At 40.3% G+C, this 23839-nt stretch overlaps 1 protein-coding gene across 3 annotated transcripts in view; it reads left to right on the forward strand.

The window, feature by feature from the left end:
* Positions 1 to 23839, forward strand: part of LOC133577032 (uncharacterized) — a 120012-nt gene that overhangs the window by 61216 nt on the left and 34957 nt on the right. For all 3 annotated transcript variants that reach the window (XM_061930522.2, XM_061930524.2, XM_061930523.2), the window contains 2 exons: positions 5145 to 5243; positions 5323 to 5481. In XM_061930522.2, the coding sequence (XP_061786506.1) occupies positions 5145 to 5243; positions 5323 to 5481 (258 nt within the window). The remainder of the gene's footprint in view (positions 1 to 5144; positions 5244 to 5322; positions 5482 to 23839) is intronic.

Below are 23839 nucleotides of genomic sequence, written 5' to 3' on the forward strand. Positions count from 1 at the left end.
CTAGAGAAAAAGCGCTATATAAATATAATTCACTTCACTTCACAGTTGTAATAGCCAATCAGATCACGCGTTGTTGTCTGTAAGGCCTTCTAGATGGCCTAAGGTGAAGTTATGAGCTAGGTAACATAAGAACTCCATTACCCAGCATGCCACAGTAGTAAAGAGCATGCGCAGTTGCGCCGTTGTTGAATGTAGACATGCCGGCAGCGGGAAGTTTTGGATGAGCACGCTGTGGAGTAAACTTTTAAGAAGTCAGCCAACACGCCTCGTCTGCATCTTTTATGATTAGATTAGACAAGACAACACATACACTATATTGCCAAAAGTATTTGGCCACCCATCCAAATGATGATAATCAGGTGTCCTAATCACTTGGCCCGGTGTATAATATCAAGCACTCAGACATGGGGACTGTTTCTACCAACATTTGTGAAAGAATGGGCCACTCTTAGTGATTTCCAGCGTGGAACTGTCATAGGATGCCACCTGTGCAACAAATCCAGTTGTGAAATTTCCTCGCTCCTAAATATTCCAAAGTCAACTTAATTAGGGGCGGCATGGTGTAGTGGGTAGAGCAACCGTGTCAGAAACCTGAGGGTTGCAGGTTCGCTCCCCGCCTCTTACCATCCAAAAATCGCTGCCGTTGTGTCCTTGGGCGGGACACTTCACCATTTTCCCCCGGTGCCACTCACACCTGTAAATTGAATGATGAATGATAGGTGGTGGTCGGAGGGGCCGTTGGCGCAAATTGCAGCCACGCTTCCGTCAGTCTACCCCAGGGCAGCTGTGGCTACGAAAGTAGCTTACCACCACCAGGTGTGAATGATTGATGGGTTCTACATGTAAAGCGACTTTGGGTACTTAGAAAAGCGCTATATAAATCCCAGTTATTATTAATTATAAGAAAAGTGAAGAGTTTGGGAACAAGGGCAACTCAGCCACCAAGTGGTAGGCCACGTAAACTGACAGAGAGGTCAGCATAGTGCAAAGACTTTCTGCACAGTCAGTTGCTACAGAGCTCCAAACTTCATGTGACCTTCCAATTAGCCCACGTACAGTACGCGGAGAGCTTCATGGAATGGGTTTCCATGGCCGAGCAGCTGAATCCAAGCCATACATCACCAAGTCCAATGCAAAGCGTGGGAAGCAGTGGTGTAAAGCACGTCGCCACTGGACTCTAGAGCAGTGGAGACGCCTTCTCTGGAGTGATGAATCACGCTTTTCCATCTGGCAATCTGATGGCCCAGTCTGGGTTTGGAGGTTGCCAGGAGAACGCTACATTTCGGACTGCATTGTGCCTAGTGTGAGATTTGGTGGAGGAGGAATTATGATGTGGGGTTGTTTTTCAGGAGTTGGGCTTGGCCCCTTAGTTCCGGTGAAAGGAACTTTGAATGCTTCCGGATACTAAAACATTTTGGACAATTCCATGGGATGGCACTTCAAGTTCGTATGTGAGTAAAGGCAGGTGGCCAAATACTTTTGGCAATATAGTGTATATTTGCAAGGCCATTTTCAAGAAGGATATTTCAAGAGAAACTACATCTTTCACGTTTAAAATGTTTTTTTTGCAATTTTAATTTTGACAGTACAACATAAGATATTTTTTAATTGCTGATGCAGGTTTATTGATTTTTAAATTCGCCAGAAAAATCCCGTTATGTACACTGTTGATGCGATCCAATGCCCAGTAGTGCGTAACTGTGTTTCTGTATAGTATTTCTCCAGCAATGGTCATGTGGTGACATCAATGATGCTATTTTGAGAGGTAATCATTGAAGTCGGACATCACTGAAGGCCTCGGTGGGAAACGCACGGCCCGCCACTGGGTAAATGTGCAGGACTCTTAACCCCAATTTAAAGGTCTTTTTTAAGTCCCAGAGGTCCCACGTTAGTTTAAAAGTGCTTTTAGTACTCTGTCTGTAGCTTTAATGCTAATCAGAATCAGAAATACTTTATTAATCCCCGAGTGGAAATTAAGATTTTCAGCACAATCCCATTCAAGATCAGACAAACATTACAGGGAGACAGAACAGGATAAAACATTCCAGGGAGACAGAACAGGATCAAACATTACAGGGAGACAGAACAGGATAAAATATTCCAGGGAGACAGAACAGGATCAAAAATTCCAGGGAGACAGAACAGGATAAAATATTCCAGAGAGACAGAACAGGGTCAAACATTACAGGGAGACAGAACAGGATAAAATCTTCCAGAGAGACAGAACAGGATCAAACATTACAGAGAGACAGAACAGGATCAAACATTACAGAGAGACAGAACAGGGTCAAACATTACAGGGAGACAGAACAGGATAAAATATTCCAGAGAGAACAGGATCAAACATTACAGAGAGACAGAACAGGTTCAAAACATTACAGGGAAACAGAACAGGATCAAACATTCCAGGGAGACAAAACAGGATCAAACATTAAAGGGAGACAGAACAGGATCGCTGACAGGTATGCCAACTTCCGGTGCCCCTGACAAAAAAGGTGAGAAACAGGTAAACGCTGGGGAGGGGATGAGGAAAAAAAAAATTCAGTCTAATCCTGGACCCTGGAGAGGGGGTCCACACTGAGGCCACGGGGAAAAAAATCATCGCCATAGCACACATAAGCATGTGTAAGAGGGAAACATCAAAGAACATTAAATACAATAAAAGTGCAGAGTTGATGCAACCAGCTGTTTCTACATACAGCTACAAAAGTAAAACAAAGACAACAAAAAATAATACACACTGGGGTGGCCTCTGCGGTGTTCCACGCCATCGTCTGCCGGGGTGGGGGGGAGCATGGCCAGAGACAGGAGCGGACCCAACAAAGCAACCAAGCGAGCCGACTCCACCCTCGGCCGCCCACTAACTCTCGGCCAGTGTCCAGTCTGTGTGGATGAGCGGATGTGTCTAATAGAATAGAATGCCTTTTATTCTCACTATACACAGGTACAATGAGATTAAAAGCAACTCCAGTATCAGTGTGACAGTCTACAATTACGCAAAACATAGTTATTGTTTTCATAATTAATTGTTTGTCCACGCCCACCTCCTATTGTGCGCTTTGTCCACTTTTTACTTATACACTGTATTTCTGCACTTGTTTGTTATATATGTCATATATCACATTAGGGTTGTCCCGATACCAATATTTTGGTACCGGTACCAAAATGTATTTCGATACTTTTCTAATTAAAGGGGACCACAGAAAAATTGCATTATTGGCTTTATTTTAACAAAAAATCTTAGGGTACATTAAACATGTTTATTATTGTAATTTAGCCCTTAAATAAAATAGTAAACATACTAGACAACTTGTCTTTTAGTAGCAAGTAAACAAACAAAGACTCCCAATTAGTCTGCTGACGTATGGAGTAACATATTGTGTCATTTATCTACCTATTATTTTGTCTACATTATAAAGGACAAGCTGTAAAAATGAATTATTAATCTACTTGTTCATTTACTGTTAATATCTGCTTATTTTCTGTTTTAACATGTTCCATCTACACTTCTGTTAAAATGTGATAATCACTTATTCTTCTCTTGTTTGATACTTTACATTAGTTTTGGATGATACCACACATTTAGGTACCAAGTAGTTACAGGATCATACATTGGTCATATTCAAAGTCCTCATGTGTCCAGGGACATATTTACTAAGTTTATAAACATAATATACATTTATAAAAAAAAACGAAAGATATTGTGACGATAAAAAATATCGACGTAATCATTGTAGTATCGACTAGATACGCTCTTGTACTTGGTATCATTACAGTGGATGTAAGGTGTAGATCCACCCATGGCATTTGTTTACATTGTGACACCGGTGAGCTATTGTATCCTCCTACAGTGTGTAGTGAAGCATGTTTAGCTATTCCTCGTCCTCCAGTGATAATGGTACTTGTAAGAAATATACTTAATTTGTCGCCATGGAGGCCAGGATTAGAGATTTAGGGATTAATAATGATGACGGCGACAACACTCCCGACGGTTTGTATGACACTTTTAAATTAAAACTATCTAAAAACTGCTAACTCCAATTTCATAAACTCAGGGGCCACGGCGGACTTACTGGTGCCAACTTGCTAGCTTAAATGCTAACGTGACAACAAGAGACACCCGTCTTTCCCCGTGAAAATCACCCCAATCCAAACTTCTATAAACACATTACTCTCTGAGCAACTAAGCTGTTTAGTTGGGCTCATTGAAGCTACAAGCTGTGCTCTCTGAGCACGGAATTATGACGATCCATCTTTCCTCAGAGGAAAAGACTTGGGAGGTGTTTTATGGTGCGTTCAGGTACCGCTGAACAGAGCAGGACAGACACAACGCCCGCCAGAAGTGATACAAAATTAGAATATATTTGATTTGTTCCGCACTTTTCATTTAAAGTGCTTCTGTACAAACATATATTTACGGTACAACAATAAAATGTTAGCTTTTAAAACAGATAAAACACAGATTAAAACATTTCAGTGAAACATAAACACACAAAATGCAAAATAGTGTTTTTTCTAACAGTGTACCGTATTTTTCGGACTATAAGTCGCAGTTTTTTTCATAGTTTGGCCGGGCTCCAGTGCGACTTATATATGTTTTTTTCCTTCTTTATTATGCATTTTTGACAGGTGCGACTTATACTCCGAAAAATACGGTATTTATTTTACCTTATTTTTCGACAAATCTTTTGTTGTAGACTGCAATGTTTTTCAATGAAGGACATGTATGTCTAGCTTGTGTGCTATTGTGTGCTTAGCTGTTGTGTAGCTGCAAGCTCCTCGTAGCCTATAGCCTACAACTTTTTACTTTTGTAAATGACGTTACTAAAATACATGGAGAGATCAAACTTGTGTAGATGTTAATTGACTGTCGAGTAAACGCGCTGCAGGACTGCTTGTATTGTTGATTTTAGTTTCATCATCCAATAATTTTTGTTGATATTGGACTAATTTCCAATACTGATATCAGATCAAGACACCCCTACAGATGATATTTGTCATGTTTGGTGCACAAAAACAGTCTCTAGGGCTGAGCTATTCATTTTAATGAAGCCTCATGCTGCATTCAAGGCTGTTGGAAAGTAGGCTTCATGTATTTGTTACTGTTCATTCTGCAAAATATGTTGTTTCGGGACTTTGTCCAGGACTCCACCAGCTTGCCCAGTATCTTCGAACTCGACGAGCTGGAGGTCAGCGATGAAGCCAAAGAAAAGGCCAAAGTATCCGTGGAGCACTTCCTCCAGGTTGGGGTGAAAAACAATACTTTGCTATATTCGCCGGTTCCACCCATGACTGAACATCCTCTGACATTTGCCTTACCAGGAATTAATCTTGGATAATCTGATTGGACACACCCAACCGGTGTTCCAGTTCCTCTGTCCTCTGGACAAGCTGCTGAATGAGGAGCAACATTACGGGGGTGTGTGGGGCCTTCTGAGCGGCTTGGCCTACTTCCTGACACCGGGTCAAGAGGACGAAGAGGTAACTTTTTCAATTTGTGTGTTAGAGAACAACACTTCAAAAGAATAGAACATTATTATATAGAACAGAATATTTGACACAGTCCTAGATCTCAATAAATATGAATGTGTACCTAATAGGGCTGTGAATCTTTGGACTCGAGTCCATTCTTGGGGGTAACAATTCCATTCAGAATCGATTCTCGATTCAAAGTCTATACTTTTTTTTTTTTATAACACCAGGTGCCAGTTCTATGATTAACTACATCCATCCATCCATTTTCTACCGCTTGTCCCTTATGGGGTCACGTGGGTCACTGGAGCCTATCTCAGCTATAATCGGGTGGAAGGCGGGGTACACCCTGGACAAGTCGCCCATACATACACACACAATATATACATAGATATACACACAATATAGACATACATATGCACAAAATATATACATACATACATACAAATACACACAATATAGACATACATGCATACATATACACACAATATATACATGCATATACACACAATATATACATACATATACACACAATATATACATACAAACATACATATACACACAATATAGACATACATATGCACAAAATATATACATACATTCATATACACACGATATAGACATACATGCATACTAGAGATGTGCGGATAGGCAATTATTTCATCCGCAACCGCATCACAAAAGTCGTCAACCATCCGCCATTCACCCGAACCAACATTTTATCAAAACCACACCCGCTCGCACCCGCCCGTTGTTATATATCTAATATAGACGATGCAAGGCATTAGTGAGGTTATAAAGCTTTTGCCTGTTACAGAAAGGAGACTGATCCAATGTAGCAGAGACATTCAATGCGTGCCACGCATCTCTTGGCCACGCATTCGTGGCTAAGAGATATTAATGCGTGGTAATATTATTTATCATTATTATAATATTATTGTCATTTCCATTAAGAAAGTGTTGACTATTGTTGCCAATGCCCTCAGATCAGGAGTGTGTTCCTCACACTTTGTGTGCGCAGTTGCAGCAAGCCGAACGAGGCTTTTAAGAAGTTAAAAAAATGTTTTAGAAAGACTAGGCCTATATTTTCGTTAGGTAAAAAAATGTTCTGAATTTATTTCAATGAATATTAACTTGTTAACGTTATAATGCTCAAATAGGGACGAGGGCGGGGTGCACAGTGAAGCAGTGAACAATTTTGCGACAAAGATGAACCTTTATTGATTGATCTGCAGCCATGACAAAATATCAGACAATCTCCATTGTCAACGACAGGCAGGAAAATAAAGATGAACACATAGCCTATGTTGTAGGCATAGGCATAGGCTCATACGTTTTTAAGTTGAAATAAAAAAATAAATAAAAAATGTGCCTCAGGCTGTCAATCACGCGCACAAACTTAAATTATACAATAACATATGTATGTCATCTCTATTTAAACTAAAATAAATAATAATAATAAATTACCTGCAACTTATTGGCCAAGGCAAATAGCTGAAGGGGGGAAATCAAACCCATCAGACTGCACTTTATCATCAAACTTGAATTATAATGAAAATAGACGGTCGCGACAAACAAAGCAGGCTAAATATCCTTACATTGTCGCCAATCGGAGATGCGCTTGACTTGAAAGCGAGGCCAAATAATTATTCACACATAGTAGTATATCTCGAATAGAAAAAAACCACAATAAACAACGCAATTGCCTTAATTCCTTTGCATTGTAGTGCGCCCAAACAACACGTAACCATCAAAATTATTTAGCTGACCGAACTCAATATAGGTTAGACATGGGCTTATTTGGTATAGCCTATAGGTAACGTAGACTAATTCGTTTAACATATCCAACCGTATGTCTACTTACTTTTTTTTTTGTTAGCACTATGCAGGAATAAAATGGCATCTACAGTGCCAGGATTCATGCGAGAGCGCCTGGCCTCTAAAATGCGCCCTGCTGCGCTGAAGGAGCGCTCACTTTCGCCACTGTTGCTGGGACGCGGTGCCATCTTTTTCTTTTTTTCTTCTTCTTCTGTTGTGTTGTGTTGTGCTGCGGTGCCTGATGAAAAATTGACTGTTTCAAAGAGTGCTGCTCGTTTTTCGTATGTGGGTAACAACATTTAACTATGTATATATATTTCCGAATTGGTTCAACCGCAACCCGCCTGCATCTATTTAAAATCTATTTTTACCCGCCCGACCCGCGGATAATCCGCGGACTCCGCGGTTGTGTCCGCAAACCGCGCATCTCTAATACATATACACACAATATATACATACATGCATACATATACATACATATACAGACAATATATACATACATACATACACACTTAATATAAACATACATATACACACAATATATACATACATGTGCCGCACACACAATATAGACATACATATACACACAATATAAACTTACATATACATACATATACACACGATATAGACATACATATACACACAATATATACATACATGCATACATATACACACGATATAGACATACATATACACACAATATATACATACATGCATACATATACACACAATATATACATACATACATACATATACACACGATATAGACATACATATACACACAATATATACATACATACATATACACACGATATAGACATACATATACACACAATATATACATACATGCATACATATACACACAATATATACATACATACATACATATACTCACAATATAGAAATACATATACACACAATATATACATACATATACACACAATATAGACATACATATACACACAATATATATATACATACATACTTATACATACACACAATATATACATACATACATATACCATACTTGCCAACCCTCCCTGCGGTGGCCTCCACCCCTCCAGCTCCATGCGGACCTGAGTGACATGTCGACAGCCTGTTTTCACGTCCGCTTTCCCACAATACAAACAGTGTGCCTGCCCAATCACGTTATAACTGTAGAATGATCGAGGGCGAGTTCTTGGTTTCTTATGTGGGTTTATTGTTAAGCAGTTTCATTAACGTCCTCCCAGCGCGGCAACAACACACAACAACAGCAGTCACGTTTTCGTCTACCGTAAAGCAGTTCGTCTGCCGTAAACAGCAATGTTGTGACACTCTTAAACAGGACAATACTGCCATCTACTGTACATGCATATGTGACAATAACATCTAGGGCTTTTAGAGAGTGCAGTGCACAACTGCGCACACAACAAGGAGACGAAGCAGAATGCATCATCAGAGAGGGTGTTCAGCATGGTTAGAAAAATAGTGACAGAATAGAACAAGGATGTACAATTCAACCCTTAACTCAACAATGAGTAGATGTGTGTTATGTGTGTGTGCGTGTGCGTGTGTGTGGGTGTGTGTGTGTATATATATATATATGTATATATATCTATATATATATATATAAAATAAAATAAATATATATATAGCTAGAATTCACTGAGAGTCAAGTATTTTTTATATATATATATGAAATACTTGACTTGACTATACTCCTCCCCCAACCACGCCCCTGCCCCAACCACGCACCCCCTTCTTTGCGGCTTAATTGACACGATGGTCAAGCAGCTGGAGTGTAGTATTAAAACAAGTGGGAGTGAGTGTAGAGTTTAAGCAGAAAATGCTGTATTGCTGTTCAATTCTTGGGTGTTGCAGTTGTTCAATTAGAGCGATAAAAGATAACTTTCATAGAGTCCTGAAAGAAGTGGTTCATAAAAATAATAAAGTCAGGAAAAACGGAAGTGCGTCGAAGGAAATGGCTGTTAAAAATATCACTTTCATCGTCTTGTGGAATAGAATCGGACCGCTTGTGTCTGCGGTGATCACTTTGTAAAATGTTTGTTTGAACATTTGATTTGTTTGAGGAACTTTATGTGATGCAATCAAGTTTATTAGACCAAACACTTTAGAAACACCTTTCTCAAGTCAATAACTAGTAGTGTTTGAGAGCAGAACTAAACGTAGAGAAAAGACAATAGATCCCATTAGTTTTTTGTTCTTTTGTTGTTGCTATGTCTAAATATAACTAGAAGACCTGCTTGTGCAAATAAACTCTCAAGTTAAGTCCTAGTAATAAATATTGTGATTGTTGGTCCAATACATTGTATATTTTTTTTCAATTTTCATAAAAGAAAAGCTTTGTTGATGTTATTTAACCGGAAAGCCAACTGCTTTATTCGACCCGGATGACCACATTATAGCGTCTGTGGTGATATTTGTTAGCATCAAGAAAATATCCTGTATACTATTAATAAACTAGATGAATAAATCTCTGGTAGGCTCAACAGCATATAGTGAATCTTGATATCGCTATCAAACATTGCTGAACAACAGGGACATCTATAGCTCAATAATGAGACAAAATATGAACTTCATATCATAAAAACAACTGCAGACATCAATTGTAGATGAGACTAATATTTGTAGCAGGAAATCAACTGCAAACAAACGTATCCTTTTTCTCATTAGCGTCACGATCACAGCAGCACGGCACTCGTTATGTCAATCAAATACGTTACTTAGCGAAGTGAGGTCGTAGCGGGCAGTAACGTCTTGGTGATGATGAATGGTTTAAATCTTTACGAGTGTATAAATCCACTCCATCCCGTTTTAAATATTCTTTTCATGATCACTTAAATATGTTTCCCTCTAAACATTTTAAAATACGCCCCAAATCTGCACTGATGCAGTTAAGTAGCTTACCGGGACTCTAGATTAGTGTTTTTCAACCTTTTTTGAGCCAAGGCACATTTTTTTCATTGAAAAAATGCGGAGGCACACCGCCAGCAGAAATCATTAAACGAAACTCGGTTGACAGTAAAAAGTCGTTGTCGCAATTGTTGGATATGACTTTAAACCAGGGGTGGGCAATTAATTTTTACAGGGGGCCGCATGAGCAACCCGAGCACTGCTGGAGAGCCACATTGACAATATTTAAATTAAATTTTGCTCAATATTAGTTTTGATATACCGTAAGAAACAGTAATAATAATAATAATTAATAATAATAATAATACTTTCATTTAACTTAACTTTATACAAAAGCAGATTGCTTTTGATGGTTTTATTTTTAACACTGTCTTACACTACACTTCCTGAATGCAAAAATGTCAATTTCTGCACAGGGTTAATTTAAAGTTTATCCTGCATCCTCTTTAAAAGTCCAACATTTTTCCCCGTCAGATTTGGGACGCACAAAGGGCGGGGCGCAGAATGCCCAGGTCTCCTTTAAACCGTAACCAAGCATGCATCACTATAGCTCTTGTCTCAAAGTAGGTGTAATGTCACCACCTGTCACATCACACCCTGACTTATTTTGAGTTTTTTGCTGTTTTCTTGTATGTAGTATTTTAGTTCTTGTCTTGCGCTCCTATTTTGGTGACTTTTCCTGTTTTGTTGGTATTTTCCTATAGCAGTTTCATGTCTTCCTTTGAGCGCTATTCCCCGCACCTGCTTTGTTTTAGCAATCGAGAATATTTCAGTTGTTGCTGTCCTTCTTTGTGGGGACATTGTTGATTGTCATGTCATGTTCGGATGTACTTTGTGGACGCCGTCTCTGCTCAACACGCTGTAAGTCTTTGCTGTCGTCCAGCCTTCTGTTTTTGTTTACTTCGTAGCCCGTTCAGTTTTAGTTTCGTTCCCTAAGCCAGTGATTTTCAACCACTGTGTGCCTAGTGTGCCGTGAGATATTGTCTGGTGTGCCGTGGGAAATTATGCAACTTCACCTAATTGGTCCAAAAAATATTTTTTTGCAAATCAATAATCATAATAATGTGCCGTTGTCTAGTGCCTGTGCTGTGCAGAGCTTGTAATACTCCATATCAGTAGGTGGCAGCAGGTAGTTAATTGCTTTGTAGAATTCGGAACGCGTCAAGGATGGTTTGTCGTGATCCCAATATGCAGAGCACAGCGGGAGACAGTGTGCAGGTAAAAAGGTATGTAACGCTTAAACCAAAAATTAACAAAAGGCAAGTCCCGCTAGGAAAAGGCACTGAAGCATAGGGATGGCTATGTAAAACAAAAGTAAAACTGAACTGGCTACAAAGTCAACAAAAACAGAATGCTGGACGACAGCAAAAACTTACAGCGTGTGGAGCAAAGACGGCGTCCACAAAGCACATCCGTACATGACATGACAATCAACAATGTCCCCACAAAGAAGGATAGCGTATGCACAACTTCAATAGTCTTGATTGCGAAAACAAATCAGGTGCGGGCAATAGCACTCAAAGGAAGGCGTGAAGCTGCTACAGGAGAACACCAACAAAACAGGAAGGGTCACCAAAATAACAGCGCAAGACAGGAACTAAAGCACTACACACAGGAAACAACAACAAACTCAAAATAAGGCACGACAACCTGGTGGAGTTTAATTTTTTAACCTTTTCTGTTAGTGGTGTGCCTCAGTATTTTTTTAATGAAAAAATGTGCCCTGGCTCAAAAAAGGTTGAGAAACACTGCCCTAAGCTAAAATGCCTTTTCTTAGGGGCACTCACCTTTTGTTTATTTTTTGTTTAAGCATTAGATACCTTTTTACCTGCACGCTGCCTCCCACTGTTGTCTGCATATTGGGATCACAACAAACCCTGTTTCCGACATCTACAAAGCAAATAGCTACATGCTGGCACTTACTGATATGGAAGAGTATAGCATTGTTACGTTGCCGAGCTCTAGACAGCACAGACACTCAACAACACATTATTTACAGACTATAATTGCTTGTTTGCAAAAAATATTTTTACCCCAAATAGGTGAAATTACATGGCACACCAGACTGTATCTCACGGCACAGTGGTTGAAAAACACTGGCATAGAACTAACCTGAGATTTCCTTTAGCCCGCAATGGCCTCCATCTTGAATACGCCGTACCAATATTTATTCGGGTTTTAGCTGGTTTTTTGCTTTTCTTTTTTTTTAATAGACTTACAGCATCTTTCTTTTCTTCCTTTTATTTCCTCTTTTTGTTGTTTTTCACAGTATATGCTGTCACAGCAAGTATTGCCATCTTGTGTTCGGCAGCCGTGCTTCACTGAAAACAAGTTTTCACTATATATTGTGTCAGCCAATGAGGAGGCTCCTTCGCTCACCCCTCCTTTCTGCCAGGAAAACAAATGATTTTGTCTTCTGGGGTTTTATTTACTAAAATACCTCATTATAAAGGCACAGACAGCACACAGACTTACCATTTCTTCAGAAATGATGACTGTTAGGATATACTGTATGATGCTGATAGGACTTTTTTTTCCCCTATTAAAGACTATAAATTAAGTACCCCCGCTTTAAAACTTTGCCTGTGCAGTTACTAAAATGTATAATCTACAAATACTATCAAAAAGTAAACACACATAAAAAAGTGTAATAAAAGAGCAAACAGGTGCAATGTAGCGAGGAAAAGTTGCAGTGTTGACTCTAATAACACTAACACCATTTTTTCCTTTTATAGCGGTCATTGCTCAAAAAATAATAATGAATCAAAATCATTGTTGTGAATTAGTGACCTAATTAAGCCTTCAATTACTTCACATAAATTCCACTTTTAAATATTTTTGGATGAAATATTGCATATTCTGTGTGTTTGCCGTATAAAATACAGTTTTCTTTGACAGTAAGGGCATAAAACTAACATAACGGGGAAAAAAAAACACAACTTATAATGGACAGATAGACCTGAAGTTGATGGAGAGACTTAAGCGGTGAAAGGAAAAAATTAAAAAAGTATGGCTTTTTTTTTTAATATTTTTTTTTTATATAAACATTTTCATGAGTGGGACCCTTTTGGATCACCGGGAATTTTAGTGCAACACTAAAAAAACACAGTCTTTTCTCAATACATAATAATTAATTAAAATTAATGTTATGACCTATTAACCTATTTAAGGCTCCAATTACTTCACATTAAATAATCCACTTTCAACAATATTTTTGGGTGAAATATTGCATGTTTACAAAGTTAGTCCCAAGCTGGACCGCAATGGCCTCCATCTTGAATAGGCCGGACCAATATTTATTCGGGTTTTGTCTCTTTGTTTTGTTTTTTAGACATACAGCATCTTTCTTTTTCTTCCTCCGATTTCCTCTTTTTGTTGTTTTGAGCAGTATATGCTGTCACAGCAAGTATTGCCATCTTGTGTTCGGCACAAAACACTGCTATAGACCAGTGTTTTTCAACCACTGTGCCGCGGCACACTAGTGCCGTGAGATACAGTCTGGTGTGCCGTGGGAGATTATCTAATTTCACCAGTATAGCTCGGTTAGTAGAGCGGCCGTGCCAGCAACTTGAGGGTTGCAGGTTCGATCCCCGCTTCCGCCATCCTAGTCACTGCCGTTGTGTCCTTGGGCAAGACACTTTACCCAACTTCCCCCAGTGCCACCCACACTGGTTTAAATGTAACTTAGATATTGGGTTTCACAATGTAAAGCGGTTTGAGTCACTTGAGAAAAAGCGCTATATAAATGTACTTCACTTCACTTCACCTATTTGGGTTAAAAATATTTTTTGCAAACCAGTAATTATAGTCTGCAAATGATGTGTTGTTGTTGAGTGTCGGTGCTGTCTAGAGCTCGGCAGAGTAACCGTGTAATGCTCTTCCATATCAGTAGGTGGCAGCAGGTAGCTAATTGCTTTGTAGATGTCAGAAACAGCGGGAGGCAGCGTGCAGGTAAAAAGGTGTCTAATGCTGAAACCAAAAATAAACAAAAGGTGAGTGCCCCTAAGAAAAGGCTTTGAAGCTTAGGGAAGGCTATGCAGAACGAAACTAAAACTGAATGGCTACAAAGTAAACTAAAACATAATGCTGGACGACAGCAAAGACTTACTGTGGAGCAAAGACGGCGTCCACAATGTACATCCGAACATGACATGACAATCAACAATGTCCCAACAAAGGAGGATAAAAACAACTAAAATCTTCTTGATTGCTAAAACAAAGTAGATGCGGGAAACATCGCTCAAAGGAAGACACGAAATTGCTATAGGAAAATACCAAAAAAGAGAAAAAGCTATTAAAATAGGAGTGCAAAACAAGAACTAAAACACTACACACAGGAAAACAGCAAAAAACTCCAAACAAGTCACGTCGTGATGTGACAGGTGGTGACAGTACACCTACTTTGAGACAAGAGCTATAGTGATGCATGCTTGGTTATGCTTTAAAGGCCATATTGCGATACACAATATATATCTCGATATTTTGCCTCAGCCTTGAATGAACACTTGATGCATATAATCACAGCAATATGATGATTCTATGTGTTTTGATTGATTGATTGAGACTTTTATTAGTAGGTTGCACAGTGAAGTACATATTCCGTACAATTGACCACTAAATGGTAACACCCCAATAAGTTTTTCAACTTGTTTAAGTCAGGGTCCACTTAAATTGATTCATGATACAGATATATACTATCAGATATATACTATCATCATAATACAGTCATCACACAAGATAATCACATTGAATTATTTACATTATTTATAATCCAGGGTGTGGAGGGGGGCGCCTGATGTAAGTGTCAAAAAGACAGCCAAAAGAGTTTGATATGAGAATAAATCTAAAGTTAAAATATAGGGTAGAAATGCACCCATTTGCAGGAAATGTAGTCTTGATTTTAAAAATGTTCTTTCAAGGCTTGCATGTCTACATTAAAACATTCTTTTTCATACTGCATTAATATATGCTACTTTTAAACTTTCATGCAGAGAAGGAAATCACAACTAAAAAAAAATCACTAATTTTTTCATACGGTGTTGATGTGGAAATTGTTGCCTCTGCATTTTGATGGTGTGGACGTGTGGCACCGAATGGAGATAAGCGTCTCGACAGACGTCACAATATTTGAACAATGATGACGAAAACCGTTGTCTCTGTCGTGTCCGTGTGTCGAAAATTGTTATGCACTTATTTTTTTATTTGATTTTGTGCGTGGCATAGATTTGCTATGCGCAGAGGACGCTTAAACAGTGCGCAATTGCACAGGCGAGCACCTTAGAGGGAGCATTGCTCGCATGGCTGCGCTAGCATCACAGCTAACGTTAGCCATGCTGCTACCTCTCTGCTCGGGGAGGACATATACGTATGTGACGTATGACGTGACAGTATGTGACGTATGTCGTGACAGTATGTGACGTGTGTAAGAAGGTGCACTTGCTGTCTGTGAGAGGGAGACACAGGAAAGAGTGAGAAGAGCCTGTCGTGTAATGCCAGCAGCTAAAAGCAACTGCGTGAGAATCCACAGACCTGTGGATGTGTTGAAGGTGTGCTGGAAAATGCGGAACGGAAATTAGGGAGCAGCAGAAAAGTGCAATGTATTATTTAAATCGGTGCGTTGGAAAACACGGACCGGAGTTTTTTTTTTTCAACTGGATCTGGATCGGCATTTTCCCATGCCTTGCCGATACGCAATTTTTGGCAAATATCGGCAGCCGATCCGATCCAAATATCGGATCGGGACATCCCTACTCGGCTATATATATCGTATTTTCCGCACTATAAGGTGCACCTAAAAACCTCCAATTTTGTCAAAAGCTGACAATGCGCCTTATAATCCGGTGCGCCTTATATATGGACCAATATTGAGCCTCCAACAGGTAAACGTTTCAATCAATCAATCGCAACTACAGTAAACAGCCGCCGACTTCATTTTCCCCCGTAGAAGAAGACGGGACGGCGTGGCGCAGTGGGAGAGTAGCCGTGCGCAACCCGAGGGTCCCTGGTTCAATCCCTACCTAGTACCAACCTCGTCATGTCCGTTGTGTCCTTGGGCAAGACACTTCACCCTTGCTCCTGATGGGTGCTGGTTAGCGCCTTGCATGGCAGCTCCCTCCATCAGTGTGTGAATGTGTGTGTGAATGGGTAAATGTGGAAGTAGTGTCAAAGCGCTTTGAGTACCTTGAAGGTAGAAAAGCGCTATACAAGTACAACCCATTTATTTATTTATAAGAAGAAGCACGCGGTGCATGCTGGGATATATGACTGCGCGAGGCGTGCCGTTTCATTTCCATTTGTTTGTTTATGTAAAGACCCCAAAATGGCTCCTATTAAGAGACACGCTTACGACGCAGAGTTTAAATTTAAGACGATCAGTCACGCAGTAGAACACGGGAACAGAGCAGCAGCGACACTGACTCCATTAAAGGGGAACATTATCACAATTTCAGAAGGGTTAAAACCATTAAAAATCAGTTCCCAGTGGCTTATTTTATTTTTCGAAGTTTTTTTCAAAATTTTACCCATCACGCAATATCCCTAAAAAAAGCTTCAAAGTGCCTGATTTTAACCATCGTTATATACACCCGTCCATTTTCCTGTGACGTCACATAGTGATGCCAATACAAACAAACATGGCGGATAGAACAGCAAGCTATAGCGACATTAGCTCGGATTCAAACTCGGATTTCAGCGGCTTAAGCGATTCAACAGATTATGCATTTATTGAAACGGATGGTTGTAGTGTGGAGGCAGGTAGCGAAAACGAAATTGAAGAAGAAACTGAAGCTATTGAGCCATATCAGTTTGAACCGTATGCAAGCGAAAACGACACGACAGCCAGCGACACGGGAGAAAGCGAGGACGAATTCGGCGATCGCCTTCTAACCAACGATTGGTATGTGTTTGTTTGGCATTAAAGGAAACTAACAACTATGAACTAGGTTTACAGCATATGAAATACATTTGGCAACAACATGCACTTTGAGAGTGCAGACAGCCCAGTTTTCATCAATTAATATATTCTGTAGACATACCCTCATCCGCTATCTTTTCATGAAAGCTGATCTGTCTAGTTTTGGAGTTGATGTCAGCAGGCCAAGGAAGCTAGGGTCGATATTCTTCTCTTGATCATCTTCGGTGGCATAAGGGACGGTGTGAGCCAAGACTTCCAGGGGGTTTAGGTCGCTCGTCTGCGGGAACAAACTGCCGCCATTGCTTGCCGTGCTACCGAGGTCCTTTGCCACTGAATTGCTCACACACTCCAGCAGATTCAATGGGGGTCTGGCGGCAGATTTCTTTGACTTTATCGTTGGAAATGCATCTGCTTTGAGTGTCGCAGGATATCCACACATTCTTGCCATCTCTGTCGTAGCATAGCTTTCGTCGGTAAAGTGTGCGGAACAAACGTACAATTTCTTGCCACTTTCGCATCTTTGGGCCACTGGTGCAACTTGAATCCGTCCCTGTTCGTGTTGTTACACCCTCCGACAACACACCGACGAGGCATGATGTCTCCAAAGTCTTGAAAACAGTCGAAAAAACGGAAAATAACAGAGCTGATTTGACTCGGTGTTTGAGAAAATGGCGGATTGCTTCCCGATGTGACGTCACAACGAATAATAGAAAGGCGTTTAATTCGCCAAAAGTCACCCATTTAGAGTTCGGAAATCAGTTAAAAAAATATATGGTCTTTTTTTCTGCAACATCAAGGTATATATTGACGCTTACATAGGTCTGGTGATAATGTTCCCCTTTAATGACGACTTGTTGGATGCCGTATTCGCCCGACTGTTTAATTGGGACACTGAAGAAGAAGAATTTGAGGGATTCGTGGATGAGGAATAACTTCATAAAGTGAACTTTACATGTTTATTTTGTGTGTTGTGTTGTGTGACATTAACGTTTGAGCAACGTTGAGTTATTGATATTGTTATTGCTCTGCACTATTTCGAGTGTTACTATATTATGATTGATTTACCGTAACAGTATCACTGTTTTTTACCTGTTTATTGAATCAGGGAAAAGTTCCCCTCCACTATGTGATATAAATGTTGCACTACATGTTATACCTTGCTGTTGTTAAAAGATAAACAAAAATACCACGTCACTGACTTTACCTCGGGGAAAATAATAAAACAGCTGTTTATTCATTTTGGGCAGGGGTCTCAAACACGCGGGCCGCTATTTTGCGGCCCCAACCTTAATATGAAAGTTTAATGCTAGTGCGGCCCGCGAGTTTTAAATGAACGGCGCTTGACAGCGTTGTGTGCACGGTGTGGTATGTGGCTCTTGACAATATTGGGGGCATACCGTGATGGCACTGCCTTTAGTGTCCTCTATAACCTGTCAACACGCAGTTTTTTTCTCCATACAAACAGCGTGCCGGCTCAGTCACATGTTATATGTGGCATCTGCAGGCACACACAAGTGACTGCAAGACATACTTGAGCAACAGCCATACAGGTCATATAAACAACTTTAACACTGTTACAAATATGCACCACACTGTGAACCCACACCAAACAAGAATGACAAACACATTTCGGAAGAACATCAGCACCGTAACACAACATAAACACAACAGAACAAATACCCAGAATCCTTTGCAGCCCTAACTATTCCGGGCTACAAAAACCGTCACTTTTCTGCGCTCGCGATCCCGGTACTTTCCGCCGACCGCCGTGTTGCTGTAGGGAAGAAAAGCGGAACGACACACATTGCGGAAATAACATTATTCTGCGTGCGTCGGCTAAATACAAATATATTCCACAACCCCAAACATGTCTTTTTCAAAGCCTGCAGTGAAGAGAAAGGTTAGTGATGAGCAAAGACAATTCCAGGAAAAGTGGGAGATGCAATATTTCTTTGTTGAGCACAGAGCCACCCCGATTGATTGATTGATTGATTGATTGATTGAGACTTTTATTAGTAGGTTGCACAGTGAAGTACATATTCCGTACAATTGACCACTAAATGGTAACACCCGAATAAGTTTTTCAACTTGTTTAAGTCGGGGTCCACTTAAATTGATTCATGATACAGATATATACTATCAGATATATACTATCATCATAATACAGTCATCATACAAGATAATCATCAGGGTATATACATTGAATTATTTACAATCCGGGGTGTGTGATGTGGGGGGGCTTAGGTTTGGTTGTTATCATCAGTCATCAACAATTGAGAACAGAGAAATGAATATTGAAACAGTGTAGGTCTGACTTGGTAGGATATGTACAGCAAGTAGTAAGTAAGAGAGAGAGAGATCAGAAATCATAAGAAAAAGTATTTACATTTGATTATTTACATTTGATTATTAACAATCCGGGGAGGGTGTTAGTTTAGGGTTGAAGTTGCCTGGAGGTGTACTTTTATTGCGGCTTTGAAGGAGGATAGAGATGCCCTTTCTTTTACGTGTCTTATTTGCACAGAGAAAGTTGCGGTGCACAAGAAATCCAATTTGAAACGTCATTATACAACTAGACATGCTGAGGAGTATGCAAAAATACCAGGGAGATCAGAGAGTGAACCGAGTTGCACATTTTAAAACCAGTCTGCTGAGGCAACAAGATTTCTTCAAGAAATCAACCGAAATGAGCGATGCAGCAGTCAAAGATAGCTACATGGTGAGTGAGATGGTTGCTAGGGCGGGAAAGCCATTCAAAGAAGGTGAATTCATTAAAAAGTGCATGTTAGATTTTTTTCAAGAAATCTTTTCTTGCGGCCCAGCCTCACCCAGTTTCTGCATCCAGTGGCCCCCAGGTAAATTGAGTTTGAGACCCCTGATTTTGGGAGTGAACAGAGTTGTCAGAACGCTGGTTTGTAATCTAAAGTTTGAGTGACCTATGTGACTGTTTTGTTGACATTCCCTTTAGCGCAACTCCATCTAATGGATGCATAACGTAACCCCAGCCTCTACTGTAGCGTCTATTCTATGCGCCTTATAATGCGGTGCGCCTTATATATGAACAAAGTTTTAAAATATGCCATTCATTGAAGGTGCGCCTTATAATCCGGTGCGCCTTATAGTGCGGAAAATGCGGTAAATCGTTTTTTGAAAAAAATCATTAAAGGGGAACATTATCACCAGACCTATGTAAGCGTCAATATATACCTTGATGTTGCAGAAAAAAGACCATATATTTTTTTAACCGATTTCCGAACTCTAAATGGGTGAATTTTGGCGAATTAAACGCCTTTCTATTATTCGCTCTCGGAGCGATGACGTCACATCGGGAAGCAATCTGCCATTTTCTCAAACACATTACAAACACCGAGTCAATTCAGCTCTGTTATTTTCCGTTTTTTCGACTGTTTTCCGTACCTTGGAGACATCATGCCTCGTCGGTGTGTTATCGGAGGGTGTAACAACACGAACAGGGACGGATTCAAGTTGCACAAGTAGCCCAAAGATGCGAAAGTGGCAAGAAATTGGACGTTTGTTCCGCACACTTTACCGACGAAAGCTATGCTACGACAGAGATGGCAAGAATGTGTGGATATCCTGCGACACTCAAAGCAGATGCATTTCCAACGATAAAGTCAAAGAAATCTGCCGCCAGACCCCCATTGAATCTGCCGGAGTGTGTGAGCAATTCAGGGACAAAGGCCCTCGGTAGCACGGCAAGCAATGGCGGCAGTTTGTTCCCGCAGACGAGCGAGCTAAACCCCCTGGATATCTTGGCTCACACCGTCCCTTATGCCACCGAAGATGATCAAGAGAAGAATGTCGACCCTAGGTTCCCTGGCATGCTGACATCAACTCCAAAACTGGACAGATCAGCTTTCAGGAAAAGATAGCGGATGAGGGTATGTCTACAGAATATATTAATTGATGAAAATTGGGCTGTCTGCACTCTCAAAGTGCATGTTGTTGCCAAATGTATTTCATATGCTGTAAACCTAGTTCATAGTTGTTAGTTTCCTTTAATGCCAAACAAACACATACCAATCGTTGGTTAGAAGGCGATCGCCGAATTCGTCCTCGCTTTCTCCCGTGTCGCTGGCTGTCGTGTCGTTTTCGTCGGTTTCGCTTGCATACGGTTCAAACCGATATGGCTCAATAGTTTCAGTTTCTTCTTCAATTTCGTTTTCGCTACCTGCCTCCACACTACAACCATCCGTTTCAATACATTCGTAATCTGCTGAATCGTTAAGCCGCTGAAATCCGAGTCTGAATCCGAGCTAATGTCGCTATAGCTTGCTGTTCTATGTGCCATGTTTGTTTGTGTTGGCATCACTATGTGACGTCACAGGAAAATGGACGGGTGTATATAACGATGGTTAAAATCAGGCACTTTGAAGCTTTTTTTAGGGATATTGCGTGATGGGTAAAATTTTGAAAAAAACTTCGAAAAATATAATAAGCCACTGGGAACTGATTTTTAATGGTTTTAACCCTTCTAAAATTGTGATAATGTTCCCCTTTAAGGATGGCGATTCATTCGAAAATCACGTTTTTTTTCCGCGACACCCCTTATGTTGTGGCCAGGGAGTGTACTCCCCAAATGTTCTTTTCAGATGTGTTACTTACTTACCTTCATGCTAGAATGCCCCGCAGTTTTAAATGGCGGTTCAATTTTCTCCGCGGAACAGTCTTAAGAAAAGTCCACATCAAAGTCAGTCCTAATCTAAAGAACTGCTCATGCGTGTGCAGTATTTCCCCACCAATGGGCTGTATTGTTCCTGTGAGACCCCAGCGGAGCAGCCCCTGAAGGAACTCTCTCTCATGCAGCCAAACAAGCTGTCACGTTAAGTGGCGTCTGCGGGGGATACATGTTAAACCACGCTTTTGTATGGGAAGAGCGTAAACAATGGCTGCAGTAAAAAAGGTTTCATGACCAGTTCTTAGACAGCTTTGATTGGATTGGAATAGCTTGGATTTACGAGTACTGTGTCATTACCTTGCTGCAGGATGAACAAAGCGCATGGTAGCACTAGTATGGTGCTGCAGGATGAACAAGGCGCATGGTAGCACTAGTATGGTCCTGCAGGAATATACAAGGTGCATTGTAGCACTAGTATGGTGCTGCAGGATGAACAAGGTGCATGGTAGCACTAGTATGGTGTTGCAGGATGAACAAGGTGCATGGTAGCACTAATAGGGTGCTGCAGGATGAACAAGGTGCATGGTAGCACTAGTATGGCGCTGCAGGAATATACAAGGCGCATGGTAGCACTAGTATGGTGCTGCAGGATGAACAAGGCGCATGGTAGCATTAGTATGGTGCTGCAGGATGAACAAGGCGCATGGTAGCACTAGTATGGCGCTGAAGAATGCTGCAGTAACCATTTTGATTCAGGGTGGTCTAAACTTTTTACGAGTCGTGTATATTTTTACTAGGCGATTCTTTGGGCTTTTATTATTATTGTTGTGGACAATTACACAGAGAGAAATGACTTCATAATGGAAACAATATTACCGGCACAACTCACTTGTAAAAAGGGTGAGGAAATCTACAACAGGGCTGTCTCGACACAACTTTTTCACCAATAGTGATCTCACTGCAAAAAGTCAGTGTTCAAAAACAAGGGGAAAAAAATTAAAAATTAGGGGTATTTTATTTGAACTAAGCAAAATTATCTGCCAATAGAAGAAGGAAATTCGACTTGTCAAGACTTTCCAAAACAAGTAAAATTAGCTAACCTCAATGAACCCAAAAATACCTTAAAATAAGTATATTCTCACTAATAACAAATGCACTTTTCTTAGTAGAAAAAAAATATGAGACCTTTTTGCTCAATATGTTGAAAAATATATTCTTAAATGAAGTAAATGCTAGTGCCATTATTTTGACATAATGATATGCGCTCCGCATTACATTTCTTGAAACCAGCAAACTTATACTAAAAACGAATTTATTGTTCTTAATGGAAAGGCAACAAGACAACCGCTTGTTACTCTCGGGGTCTCCTAGCCGCTCAGGCAAATCATATTGTCTAAAAATGCATTTTTCCATCGATAACATGACATCATCGCGCCAAGTGCGTGCTCTTTCAGTCAATTAGTGCGCATATATACAGCCCGGCCAAAAAAATGTTTATTGTAATTTTGAGGAATTTACCTGAATGTGCATGAACTATTTCTGTTCAAAATAGTTTGAAATGTCACATATTAAATGTTTAAATATTACATACTTGCCAACCCTCCCGGACTTTCCGGGAGACTCCCGAAATTCAGCGCCTCTCCCGAAAACCTCCCGGGACAAATTTTCTCCCGAAATTCAGGCGGACTCAGGTCCATGAGGACCTGAGTCCCACAATATAAACAGCATACCTGCCCAATCACGTTATAACTGGAGAATGATGGAGGGCGAGTTCTTGGTTTCTTATGTGGGTTTATTGTTAGGCAGTTTCATTAACGTCCTCCCAGCACGGCAACAACACACAACAACAGCAGTCACGTTTTCGTCTACCGTAAAGCAGTTCGTCTGCCGTAAACAGCAATGTTGTGACACTCTTAGACAGGACAATACTGCCATCTAGTGCATTTGATGAAAGAACTTTTGTGCGTGCCACACAGCAATGTATCATCAGAGAGGGTGTTCAGCATGGTTCGAAAAATAGTGACAGAGAATAGAACAAGGATGGACAATTCAACCCTTACCTCAACAATGAGTAGATGAGT

This window comes from Nerophis lumbriciformis, linkage group LG36, assembly GCF_033978685.3.
Source record: "Nerophis lumbriciformis linkage group LG36, RoL_Nlum_v2.1, whole genome shotgun sequence".
Taxonomy (NCBI): Eukaryota; Metazoa; Chordata; class Actinopteri; order Syngnathiformes; family Syngnathidae; genus Nerophis; species Nerophis lumbriciformis.